This window comes from Anarhichas minor, unplaced genomic scaffold (assembly GCF_050575085.1).
Source record: "Anarhichas minor isolate MPS153535 unplaced genomic scaffold, ASM5057508v1 ptg000063l, whole genome shotgun sequence".
Taxonomy (NCBI): Eukaryota; Metazoa; Chordata; class Actinopteri; order Perciformes; family Anarhichadidae; genus Anarhichas; species Anarhichas minor.
This window is the reverse complement of record NW_027466509.1, coordinates 785504-799128: the sequence shown is the minus strand read 5'-3', so window position 1 is coordinate 799128 and position 13625 is coordinate 785504. Positions and strand designations below refer to the sequence as shown.

Sequence of the window (13625 nt, the reverse complement as noted above, 5' to 3'; positions counted from 1 at the left end):
ATTATTCTCTTCTTTTTGTTGGTTTCTGCCCTTTGTTCCTCTCCTCCTTCTCTAACTCCCCATCCTCCTCTGTTTGCATTTGTTTTATTTCCTACCCTGTGAAGTGGCCGCATCAAGTACCTCGATATGTATCAGATGCTGCTCCACATGTCCCCACCCTTAGGTTTGGGAAAGAAATGTCCGCCAAGAGTCGCCTACAAGGTAGACCCTCCTCTTCCTCCACCTTCTTCCCTTTGCTCAACAATCTCTCTCCTACTGGCGTGAACTCAAGCCAATGTCTGTGCTCTGCAGTGTTCCCGCGTTTCTTCGCTTTGTTTTGCTAGCGCTCTGATATTTTATAGAAGTCCCTTCCTCATCTTTACTGTCTTTACTGTTCCTTAGTGTGGGCTAATACCATCACTAACCATAATAACCATGGAGCTTCACTAAGAAGACTTAAAGTTATGTTAATTAGCATATCGTATTATGTTTATGGAGGAAATCTGCTCCCTTGTGTCATATGATTATTATCATTTCATTTAAATGGTATGCCCGAGTTTTACATTTTTTTTTGTGGAGCATGTGTGTGTGTGTGTGTGTGTGTTTATGTTTGTGTGTGTGTGTGTGTGTGTGTGTGTGTGTGTGTGTGTGTGTTTATGTGTAGCTTCTGTTGCTTTTCTGTGGGAGCAATACTTTCTCTGTGTGCTTTTCACTTTGTGGTTCTATCTTTGCTCCCATTCCGTCTCATCCTCTCTCACATCTCATCACAGTCCATCCACTGTTAGACATATTTATGTGTGTGTGTGTGTGTGTGTGCTATTGCGTGCATTTGTTTTTGTATTAGAATGGTCGTGCTGCACAGCATTAATACAGATATGTCAATGTGATTTTTTTATTTTACACATTTTACACATTATTTTTGGCTAAATATTGATTGAGATAACTGAGAGAAAGACAGCATGTCCACCTGATGAGAACAAGTGATCCGTATCTGGATATCTTATCTCGCAGTGGTCTGGCTACATTGCGATCCGATCTCAGCCAGAAGTAAATTACATTTCTACTCTGTGATCACATTCTTAAGATTTGTTCAACAAGTTGAAAGTGTTGACAGCGATGACGTGTTGGACCACGGTCACATGACTGAGCTAGCAGTAGTGTTAACGAGCTTCTTCAGGGACTCCGATTAGCTTCTCACAGGAAAGGGAACATTAGCCTGCTGAAGAGAAGTTCAGATGAGCCTTTATTGATCCCCAGCAAGAAAATGTTGGTTTTCTTGGAACAGCACGAGGACAGAATGCGTACACACAAATAGAGAACACAGCAGGGCTATAGGACCAGTAGCCACACCTTCCATGGATCTCTTGTAAAGTATACGCCCGGTTCTTTCTAATTGAAGCTTACTCTTTGGAACATGCCAAAAAACATTTCCAGGCTTCCACTTGTCTGGGGCCATAGAGCCAATAGACTACTATGGAAATGATATACAGAGGAAGTTTGAGATTCAGCATATTAGTTAACTAAGTCAGCAGGCTCCGCCTACCCAATGATGCATGTTGAGATCCACTCACAATGTAAGCAGAATGGAGATGATACCAGGTGTACATGGGGTCGTATAAAGTCCACGTGGACACAATGTGGCTGTAAAGATTGGATTTAAGTCAAATATAAGATTTCATTCACTCTGAATTTTTAGACTCTCACAGAAATACATGACATGACGACGACCAGCACATGACGTTTTTGTGGCACACACTGGTTAAAATGACGTGCCAAAACCACAGAAACATTGTCAATCTAAAGTCAATTAGGTTTCCTTTTTTGTGGTGGACACACACATTCCCAGAGTCTACAGAAATAAGGAGGAGGGTGGGTCAAGGGTCAGACATGGGACTTTCACCCATGAGACCAGTGTTGGTGTCCCCGGTGAAGCAACAAGTCAAAGTGAATTATTTGAAATGAAACAGATGACGGAAGAAGTATCATAACCAAGGTGTTTGTTTGAACCCAAACCATGATGTTTTATTTCCATGAGTTAAAATGTAGTTTTGTTGCCTAGATGATCTAACAATGAATAGTTTCCATGGTGGCAGCATGCCTTCTACACATTACTGGCCACCGTCATGCGATGCGCTGTTAAGAGACTGTCGTCATGTCACGTATCTCTGTGAGATCACGTTGGTCTATACTGCTGTCTGTCTAACTGGGCAGCCTGCAGCTGTGCGTGTGTGTGTGTGTGTTGCACACTGGTGTGGTTGTATGAGTGTGTTTGAGTTTGTCCCTCAGCTCTTCATCCCCGTCTCATTCTGACTCTGGTCGTCTTACTGTCTGCACTGCCACTGATAGCACATGTAGGTGAATGCTTTCTGTGTTCAGGGGAGCTCAACTCTTACAACAGTCTCACAGCATTCTATATGCTTCTACTGGTGCCATTACTTCTCTATGAGCCAAGTCTTCCTGCTCAGGCTGCCCAGGCTTGGTGGAATGGACACTCTTTATTGCTAGCTGCCACTTTTCATGTAGCGCATAGTCAACCCTCTCAACTGCAAGTTGATGATTGTTAGGATGGCAACCACAGAGTCGAGCTCCTGCGACTGTCGATGCACCTTCATGGTTATGCGTTACATGCCTACTCTCCACCCTTTTTTCGATCAATGTCAGTCTTGCACCAGTGCACTTTGACTTGCAGCGTAGTGCATACCGTAGCCAACAGCAGTGAATGTACATGTCTAGTTTGTCTCCTCTGTACGTGCTAGTAGAGAAGGCTGTTTGTGTGCTGAACTGAGTCTAGGTAACATTTGATCAATATGGCCAAACTTGCATATTTTCAACTAAACTTTAATGTACATTATGCTGAGAGAGTGAAGCCATGGAGGGTATCGGATCACTGCAGCACACAGATGGATTTCTCTGGGTGACTTGTCTGTTGTGATGGGGCTGGGTGCTATCACTGAGTGATCTAAAGTCTCTCTGTCACCACTCATCTACTCTCCTCAGCGCCTCGTCAAAATGAACATGCCCATCGCTGATGACAACAGCGTCCATTTCACCTCCACCCTGATGGCCCTGATCCGCACTGCCCTGGAGATCAAACTGGCCTCAGGTCAGTGAAACACACCACACATCGTTAAAATAGAAGAGATACAAATGACTAGAATAGAGTCATGTAATGTCCTGCTCTCTGGTTTTACATCTTAAGAAAACACAACATATGAATAATGTTGGTTTGAGAAAAAACAAACTATAGATAAACTATATAAACTATAGATAAACTATATAAACTATAGATATACCAGAACAAGCCAATCAGAGCTGTGTTGAGTTGTTTTTTCAAGCTGACATTTAAAAGAAAATACAGGAGTAACAATGGACAATTTCAGAGTTTAGGTGACCTGACAGGAAATACATAATTTAGTAACCCTTGTTTACAAAACCTACGAAGAGCATTTTCTGTTGAACTCTGCATCCTTTGTACATAAGGGCTTGTAGTAAATCTATTTAACCAGTGGCGGGCCGTGCATGTTATAGCTGGGCCTTCAGTGCTGTCCTGCAGCTGAAACACCTCCTAATATCCTCATGATGACGTCACAGCTACGGTTATTTGTTTCTATGGTGTAACAATACACGTATTCGTATTAAACCGTTCAGTACGAGGCTTACGAACCGAACAATACGTTTGAATAATACTAGTGCATTTGGAAAATGTAGAAGCTTAAATTGTGGGAAACATAATGTTTTCTGCGCTCACGTAGGAGACAACGGGCTGTGACCTCTGAACCCAGAACAACAAAACAAAACAAAAAACAGCTGATGCTCCACAAGTGTTCTGGGAGGCTACGCTACACAGGAGCAACACGCATTCTGCTGCACACTGGAGGGCCATTCAGATATTAGATGTAAAAAAACAAACCAGTTGACTTAAGGTGACGTGCAATTGATGGTAGATTGGGGAGTAAATATGGAGCTAATAATATCTTTTATCATATTATATATGATGCATGCTTTCATTGGTTCATGATCTGCAGCTTTAAGATTGAAATCTGGTTGTCATTTAAGACAAAATGTAGGCTTAAAGCATCAGGAGAAAAACTGAGGTAATGCTTCCCTGACCAAACTTAAGCATACACAATGTGATTGACAGCATATGGGAAACTAAAAAGGTATTAAAGGTTTAGACAGGTTCTTTAACTGTAACAATTTAGGCCAGTTTTTGTAGTGCATTTCAAATGTTACCTCATAACTGATGAACCGAAGCAAATTAATGACAAATCTCTTGAAATGTTATGTTATGTAAAATGGTACCTTTAGCAGCCAGCCAGAGTGACAGAAAGCCGTCTGCTATTTATTGTTCTCAGAGCTGGAAATAAGCCGATCTTGCTTCCAGTTGAACTCATTAGACGGCTTTGTGCTGGGCTGCTTCACAGCTTCTATCTGCACTTTTAATGAGGATTTCTCATCGCGCCTCACCTCAGAAACAACTCATTTACTGCTTTGCTTGCTTTGTGTGGTACATGAGAATAAACTAGTCAGCAGATGTTACTTTTTTATTTCGTCTATCTTTCCCACCTTTTTCATTTTAAGCACTGTATATGGTGCTGTTACTGTGTTTTAATAAACAAGGTTTAAAGTGTCTCTCTGTGGATTTCCAGGCATGGTCGCCCAGCGCTTATCTGACGCTGTGTTAAAGAAGGAGTTGTCTACAGTGTGGCCCAGTCTCTCTCAAAAGACCATGGATCTGTTGGTGACACCACATAAACGTAAGCATGCCACCATGTCTACATGTTGAGCTCTCTGGTCTTATCTCAACCTGACTTTCACGCACCGTCTCAAAGATTACGCAAAGGGATCTTTTGAACAAAAGTAACTGAAATGTTTGCACAACACAAAAGGAAAAGGTATGTGTACATCAGTAAAGTGTCGAGTGGACATGGAAGCTGAGGATGGTGTGTTAGGCCAACTATAATGGCGGGGTCACCACTCTCCCAAAGAAATGTTTATTATTATCGTGAAGGGTAATAAGACATAATATCTGAAGTAATTTTACAGTGTGTTCACTACAAAACGTCAATGCTTCCTTGGAAAATGACATCTTGTGTAACAGCAAACAAATGCTCAGATCAAATGCAAATAGTAGGTCAAACCACCCTAATCTCAAGGACATGTTATCAGGTATGTCCCGTCAGTTCTGTCAAGATGCTTTTGTTTACCTCAAATCTTTTTTAATTACTTACTGTGAATTAATCAAATCTGTCTCTGTTAGAAGTACATTTTTTGTAAAGATTTTTTTTAAGTAGCCATTAAGGACACAAGCAGGTAAATAGAGATTAATCAAGAAGGAAGGAATGAGTCGGCAGAATTTCCCCTCTGCTCTCCTCTTTTCTCCTCTAGCCTCTTCTCTGTCCTCTGACAGTGTCCACGTCCCTCTATCCGGCAGGGAGATTTTTGTCTCACGTTTATCAGCTGATAGAGAGCGCCGTGTTTATCAGGGACACATTGGTGCATGTCTCCCCGCTGTCAGCTCCCTCCACGCGGATCACCATGTCTGGTGTTCCGTCATTTAAATCTATTGAGTTGTTAGAGAACGAGCTCTGGAGGTTTGGTCAATTTGCCAGTGGATTTAAAACAGTGAGTTTGGGATGTAAATATCTCAAACTGAAGCATGGTTAGTCTCTGAGGCAGCAGGTCTTGATGGCGGTGATGGCTCTTACATGGTGAAGCACAACCACACCCGGCAGAAAACGTTGAGGACGCAGCTTCCACAAGTGTTGCAGGCAGAGATGTCACTGTGATCACACACGGAGAACAGGGTGTGTCTAATAGCCAGGTGTCATGCGGAGAAGACATAGACTATGACTCTGAGTCAGATACAGTTTCTGTTTGTGAAACTTCCAACAGAAACACAGATCTCTGCTGGTTTCATCTCGTCTGTTTTCTTTCTCTTCTCTGACCTCTCCATGCGAAGCCTTAATAGGGTCGTTGAACATCAATGGTTGGAGAGAGATGTTTGGTTTATGCAAGAGACACTGCTGTTCTGTTTAGAACAACTTTTCCTCTACTGAGGTGGTGAAGGGTCGGCTGCTGATTGTCAGGGCAGAAATAGAGAGCTCTGTGTTTTGCTTCATTAACATATATGTCCCGAACCAGGGAACAGAAAGAGTCGATTTTTTCACCATGCTAAAAAATGAAGGAATTACCATCAGTATCAATTAGTTATTGGTGGTGATTCTGACTGCACTCTAGACTTCACTGTAGAAAGGACAAGTGAGGAACCTTAACAGTGTCATTGCACACCTGTTAGACGATTGAAGAGTAAAACATCCAATAGTGAGGGTCAGCAGTAACCGGGTGAGTGCAGCCAGATTAAACAGGATCGACATTTCTCAAAGTCTTAGCTCCAGATTAGTTTACAGCACTATGAGTCCAGTTGGCTTCAGTGACCACCACCTTGTCACTATAGATCTGATCATTTCATCAGGTGAAAGGGTCAAGTCCTACTGGCTCTTTAACAACAAGCTCCTGCAAGACGGCGTATTCTGCAAGAGCTTTGAGAGCTTTTGGCAGCAGTGAACGGGGTGGATCACTCTTATTTGTTGGTTTTGGTTTTGGTGATAGTCTCTGGCTTGGGTTGGTTTATTGTACAGTGGTGCTCAATGTTTGGTGAAGACAGGCGTAGGGCTGAGTCGGCCAATCCCTGTACAGCGGGGGATAAGACAAGGTTGTCCTATCTCAGGTCAACTATATAGTTTAGCTATTGAGCCCTTTCTATGCAGGTTGACAGGTCGGCTCAGTGGTTTCTTACTGCCTGGGCCCTTAAGTCTTGTTCGTCCTCCTGCTGTATCTGTTTATAATGCAGACGATGTTTGCATCTTTGTCTCCAGCCAGGAGGACGTTGAGTGTTTGCAGGATACCTTGTCCCTGTATGAAAATACCTTATCTGCACAGGTGTACTGGGCTAAGAGTGAAGCCTTGTTGGTGGGACAGTGGAGGGATCAGGCCGATCCCAGTCTGCCTAGTGGTCTATAGAAAGGGGGCCGAAAGTTCTGGGAGTTTTTTGGGCCACGGTTTCAAGCTAAGAATTGGGATGGAGTGAAGGAGAAAGTGTGCGCTCAGTTGTCTAAATGGAAATGGTTGTTACCCCAGTTGTCCTATAGAGGAAGAGTTCTGGTTGCCAATAACTTAGTTGCCTCGACTCTATAGCACAAATGCTTTACTCTGACATCACCAATAGGCCTGACAGAGGACAACCAAAGAGCCATCCTGGACTTTTTCTGGTCTGGCCGGCACTCTGTCTCTCGCAATCAGAGAACATGGACATCATCTTATTACAGTGCTGTACTGCAGATTTTCGAGATCACACATGTCACAAACGAGTTTCCTGGAATGTGGTTGTTTGAGGAACCTTTGTTTTTCAAAACGTTTTACAGACTCAAACTCTGCAATCTGTCAGCCTGCAAGACAATCTCAGAGAGGCTGCTGCACCAAATTAGGCCATCTGATAAAGATGACGACAACATCTGCAGATGTCCTGGGAGAGAACAGCAACATCACCTCTATCAGAGTGATCAGCAGAGTGGTGGAGGAAGTCTGTGCCGCCCTGTCTCAATCACAGAGAGCGTTTGCAGGATATCGTACCCTGTGTGACCAATGGAGTGAAGGTTTTAAATACTGTTGCCCCTCTCTGTCCATCACCCCCGCTGTGAGGGAGTGGCAGGAAGGAGGAAGTCAGCTGCTGACTTTTACAACCCTACACCTGGAAAAAATGTCAGGATGCACTCTTTAGCAGGGATGAAGGAGTCGAGGTGGACTGGGTTCTTTGGTCCAGATGTTTGCCCGAAAGGCAGCTGGCGGTCTCTGTACAAGCTTTCCATTAAAAATCGGACAGCAGACCTCAAGTGGAGGGTTTTACATGGAGCAATAGCTACAAACAGATACAGAGCGCACCTTGATCCTGATCTGAGGGAAGGGTTCATTTATTTTTGGTCCAAAATACTGTGCTAAGAAGAAGAAGACTGTACACACATCAGTGAACTTTTTGTCTGGTACTGCTAAGTTGGCCATTTGGCTGACATGTAGGAACCAGGCTCAGAGTACAGGCAGTGTGCATCCAGCACCTGTTTTGGATGGGCTGCTGAAGGCCCGAGGGTGGAATACGCCAATTATCAGATGATGGACGATGTGCAGGCTTGCAGCCGCATATGGGCTTTTTGGGGATTACGTTCTGTGGGGGAGGATGGAGAACTGATGGTTCATTTTTGATTAGATAAACTAAATTGATGATGTGACAGTGATCTGGTGGCCCCCTGCAATGGTTAAATAAAGGGACTTTGAAAACCGAACCTCTCCTCTCTTCTCCTGTCCTTTCCCTGTACCGTCGTTTTACTTCACATCATGTCTTCTCTCCTCACTTCCTCAGCCAATGAACTGACCATAGGGAAGGTTTATGCAGCCCTGATGATCTTCGATTACTATAAGCAGAATCGAGCGAGGAGGCTGCAGCAGCAACAGGGCGCGTCAGGCTCCCAGGTACAACATCCACACCACGATTGCCTGCACACTGCACACATACTGAAGCACACACACATTGGATGTACTAGTGCAAACCTTTATGCATGTGCCCACATATATTATGCTTGCACAGACACTTTGACTGTATGCCTGCATGCATACACATGCAGAAGATGCTTTTGTATCAACTAGCCATTCATTAGTAGATTACAAAATCCATCAACAGCTTTGCTAATTTAATGTTTTCAGTGTAAAGGTGCACAGTAATTGGTTATTAAAGGCACACTTAGCAGCCACAGCCAAAGATGAACCTGCATTTGGCTGCTGACTGGTGTCTACTACTGTACAGGTGCATGTTTGTTTCAGCACACAAACACTCACACAGATGCACACAGATGTACCTCTTTCAATCATGACTGCGAAAAATGAATATTTTGGCCTGAGTCTCTACATCTGGGTGGCACTGAGATCCTGCTGTCAGACCTGGGTGCAACAATATTCTGCCTGCTGCCTCTGAATGTCTTCAGCATGTTGCCATACGTCTCTCCTCCACAGTGCAAGGGCGGGGCTCTGTTTAAGCCATTGCTGCCTCTGACTCACATGCAGGAGAAAGATCTACCTATGATGTTAAACAGTGTGGAGCCTCCCAGCATGCTTCAGCCCCAGCCCAAATCCCATGCCAAGTCCCAGCCACAGACCAGACCTAGCTCCAACTCCCTCAACAATGGAGGCACGCTGTAAGTTCAACGCTTCAGGAATTAAAACTTATCGTACCATATCAAGACTAAAACTACATCCAGGGTAAAAACACTGTCAAGGATGGTTTAGATGTATTTTTCTGCTGACTTACCCTAAGAAAAACTGAAGACTAATATAGTGATGTTGTGTAAATGTTTTCTGAAGTTTTCATTGCGTTTGCGGTTGCAATCTGCATATCTGCATTCCTGATTTACGAAGAGAGCAGCAGATTATTAAGCAGTCACCAAACTCGGAAAGGGGGGTCAGCAGGACCAGTACCTGAGAGTGGAGCAGGTGGAGAGGGTGTGAGATGAAGGCTGATACTGAGGTCAATAAAGCCAAACTTTCACTTAAATGTAGCAAAGTAAAGAAAATCTTTGTTCAATCAGGAGAGACTTCATTAAAATGTAACAATCATTTGTTACACATGCAAAAAAAGTGAATAGTGTAAAGTCTTTGGCGATTTGACTCCATCCTGAAGTAGGATAATCGACAAGTAGGGATGCTGAGGTCAGATAAGGCCTAATCCCCCTGGAGTCCAGACACTGGTGGTGGTGGTGGTGATGAAGGGAGTTGCTGCAATCTGATGATGAAGGAGGAGGATGACTGTGATGCTGACTGGGGGCGACTGGGGTGGAGGAGGGCCACATCCGCCTGTGCTGAAATAACAACAGACTGCAGCAGAGAGGAAAACATTTGTTAAAGTTTGACAGCAATGTGATTGGCATAAGGAAACTGTGCAGAACCTTGTTGGTTAATTTAATGTGAACATCCACAATCAGCTGATAGAGTAATCACAGGGAGAGAGAGAGACTCAGAGATTATGAATGAAAAGGAGTGTAAAGAGAAGTCTTCCTGACTGAATGTACTCTTAAGCTTCATTTGTGTATATAGTCATTATACAGTGTGTAGTTCTATGATGTATTCCTGTTTCTACCACAACCTTGCTTGTGACTCTAGTAAATCCCATCGGCACTGTTTACAGCTGGTCTGCTGAGGTTTTGAGGAGAAATTACTGCGGGGAAGGGCTTTGGACTGGGCCACGAGTACATTAACTTTTGATCGGCCTAATACCGTGTTTTATGTGGACTTTGTGGAGGATCTGAGGGGGGTTTTTAATCCTCCGGTGGACTCCGATTATTATGCGGCTAAGCGCCTTCTTAGCTTGAGACAGGGCCAAGCGAGTGTAGCGGAACACTCGGTGGTTCGGCCGTTTCCGGCTCCCCGTATTCGGACGGCGCTCCACCCGACTCCGTATCGAGCTGCCACCTCGGAGCCACAGCGAGCTCCAGTTACTGTTCCTGCCGCCTCAGCGCCGCAGCTATCCCCGGACCCGGCCAACACCGCCTCAGCGCCGCAGCTATCCCCGGACCCGGCCGCCGCCACCTCAGAGCCGCAGCTATCCTGGACCCGGCCGCCGCTGCCTCAGCGCCGCAGCTATCCCCGGACCCGGCCTCCGCCGCCTCAGCACCGCAGCTATACCCGGACCCGGTCGCAGCCGCCTCAGAGCCGCAGCTATCCCCGTACTCAGCTGTTGCCGCCTCCAAGCCACATCGACCTCCAGTTCCCGCCGTTGCCACCTCCGAGCCACATCGACCTCCAGTTCCCGCCGTTGCCGCCTCAGAGCCGCATCGACCTCCAGTTCCCGCCGTTGCCACCTCCGAGCCGCATCGACCTCTAGTTCCCGCCGTTGCCACCTCCGAGCCGCATCGACCTCTAGTTCCCGCCGTTGCCGCCTCAGAACCGCATCGACCTCCAGTTCCCGCCGTTGCCACCTCCGAGCCGCATCGACCTCCAGTTCCCGCCGTTGCCACCTCCGAGCCGCATCGACCTCCAGTACCCGCCGTTGCCGCCTCCGAGTCGCAGCGACCTCCAGTTCCCGCCGCTGCCGCCTTCGAGTCGCATCGACCTCCAGTTCCCACCGCTGCCGCCTTCGAGTCGCAGCGACCTCCAGTTCCCGCCGCTGCCGCCTTCGATTCGCAGCGACCTCCAGTTCCCGCCGCTGCCGCCTCCGGGTTGCATCAACTTCCAGTTCCCGCCGCTGCCGCCTTCGAGTCGCATCGACCTCCAGTTCCCGCCGCTGCCGCCTTCGAGTCGCTGTGACCTCCAGTTCCTGCCGCCGCTGGGCCAGCATCCTGTTCCCCGGAGCCCCGACTCCGAGAGTCCGAGTCCGGCCCGCCAGAGCACCTGTGTCCGGAGCAAGTTCGGCAGTCTGGCCGTCCGCCGGAGCACCTGTGTCCGGAGCCTTCTGTCAGATCCAGTCACCCCTCCTCCGGACCCCCTCCGCCCACCCTAGTTGGCTTTGTATCTGCTGGGACAACCCGGTACGGTCTTTTGCCTCGAGTACCTGTTAATCTGCCTGCCTCCGGTGTCGATCCACGGGACATCACACCGTCGATCTGCCTGCAACCCTGTGTCGGACCAAGGGATCTATACAGTATCCTGCCTGTCTTCCGGTATCGGTCCACGGAGAACCACACCGTCGATCCCGCATGCTGTAACTTCTACAAATAAAGTATTTTCGTTTCCTCAATCCTGTCTCGTGGTCTGCTATTGGGTCCTGTCCAGAACTCCCTTGACAGAAATAATGAAATGTTATCAAGTTGTCAAAGTAAGTTCCATTTTGGCAGTGGTGGGCCGTCAGGGCCTGCAAAGCCTTCTCTGCTGGCCTAAACAGAATCACAAAGTTATATCTATCTTATAATTTAATATTTTTTCTTAAATACACTACATGTATTATAATTTAATATATTTTCCCCATTATCTTATTTTCTCATTGCACAGCTACTGTCTTCCTCAGTTGCTCTGCTTCCAGTGCAGCTTGTTTTAAGTAGAGCTTTTATCCAATTAGATCTCACCTCTGTGTCTCTAGGTAAGAACAGAGGCAGAGGCCTGCAGACTCACAAGTGCATCCATGTGCAGTTTAAGTGAATGGGGACGATATTGTTGATTGTCATAGTGTTCAACCAATCAGATCTTTAGTCTGACATGTTGGGCGTATTCTTTGACGTGTCAGAGCTGCTAGCTGGACTACAAGTAGGTCAGCATTACGTGCAGCTCAGTGTCCAGGAGCAGCTCTGCAGTGAGGTGCAGCGTGTGCTGTGATTGGTCAGTGGGCGAGCACGTGACTATTGGAAAACGAAACTTGAGCAGAGGCTTAGTCGGAGTCGTGAGAGTTCAAATTGAAAGATATGGAAGAAGTTATGACATTTTTTGCATTTTGCTTGGTGTAGATTATTATTATTTTACCTGCTTTGTTTTTTTAACACTCAATGGCTGAAGGAGGAGAAACGGATTAGTGAGTTGGGATTTAACCGGATTAAACTCTTAGTCAACAAAGAAAGGAGGATGGAGTTTGTCTTTAAGTCAACTGGTTTGTTTCTTTACATCTAACATCTGAATGGCCCTCCAGTGTGCAGCAGAATGCGTGTTGCTGCAGGTCTGCTGGATTGATTTGTTGCTTTGTTGTCATATGAATATATGTGACTGGTTCTTGTGAGTTTGTTGTTGTCATTGTGTTAATTATATAGATTTGGACTTTATGCATTGTCCGTACGAAGCATACCGTCATGCGCGGAGTTATTGTTTGTTAAGCTAGTTTAGCGTAGCCTCCCTGAACACACACGGTGCCTCAGCTGTTTTTTGTTGTTCCGGGTTCAGAGGTCACAGCCCGTTGTCTCCTACATTAGCACAGAAAACATTATATTTCCCACAATTTAATTTATGGTCATAGTGTTCAACCAATCAGATCTTTAGTTTGACATGTTGGGCATATTCTTTGACGTGTCAGCGCCTGCTAGCCGGCCTGTAGCTACGTCAGCATTACATGCAGCTCAGTTTCCATGTGCAGCTCTGCAGTGAGATACAGCGTGTGCTGTGATTGGTCAGTGGGCGAGCACGTGACTATCGTGAAACGAAACTTAACAGCAGAGGCTTAGTCTGCGTTGTGAATCACATCACGTGATGCAGCTCAGCCAATCAAATATGGGCATTCTGACACGTTTCCTGAATCGAGTGAGATGTACCACACACCGTGACACAGGGGGCTGAGACGAGGAAAGACATTGCAGAGCAGTACCTTCAATGTTTAAGTTGTGAAAGTAAAATCATAAGTCGATCTCTCTGGGGCCGTGACTTGTCATTAAGGAATGATGATGATGGTGGGTCCCACAGCTAGACCAGTTGAGAACCACTGTCCTACATGAGCGCAGAAAACATTATATTTTCCTGAATTTAAGCTTATGAATTTACAAAATGCTCTAGTATTAATCAAACGTATTGTTAGGTTCGTAAGCCTCGTACCGAATGGTTTAATACGAATACGTATATAGTTACAGCCTTAGAAACGAATAATAGCTGTGGCGCCATCATGTGGTCATAAGGTGGTATTTCAGCTGCAGGAC

The 13625-nt window shown here is 45.8% G+C and overlaps 1 protein-coding gene across 1 annotated transcript in view; it reads left to right on the top strand.

Annotated features, from left to right (window-relative positions):
* The window catches only part of cacna1ba (calcium channel, voltage-dependent, N type, alpha 1B subunit, a), a 144254-nt gene that overhangs the window by 116624 nt on the left and 14005 nt on the right, over positions 1–13625 (top strand). Inside the window, exons 38-42 of the mRNA XM_076078144.1 lie at positions 105–201; positions 2977–3082; positions 4629–4736; positions 8393–8502; positions 9040–9221. Of these exons, the coding sequence (XP_075934259.1) occupies positions 105–201; positions 2977–3082; positions 4629–4736; positions 8393–8502; positions 9040–9221 (603 nt within the window). The remainder of the gene's footprint in view (positions 1–104; positions 202–2976; positions 3083–4628; positions 4737–8392; positions 8503–9039; positions 9222–13625) is intronic.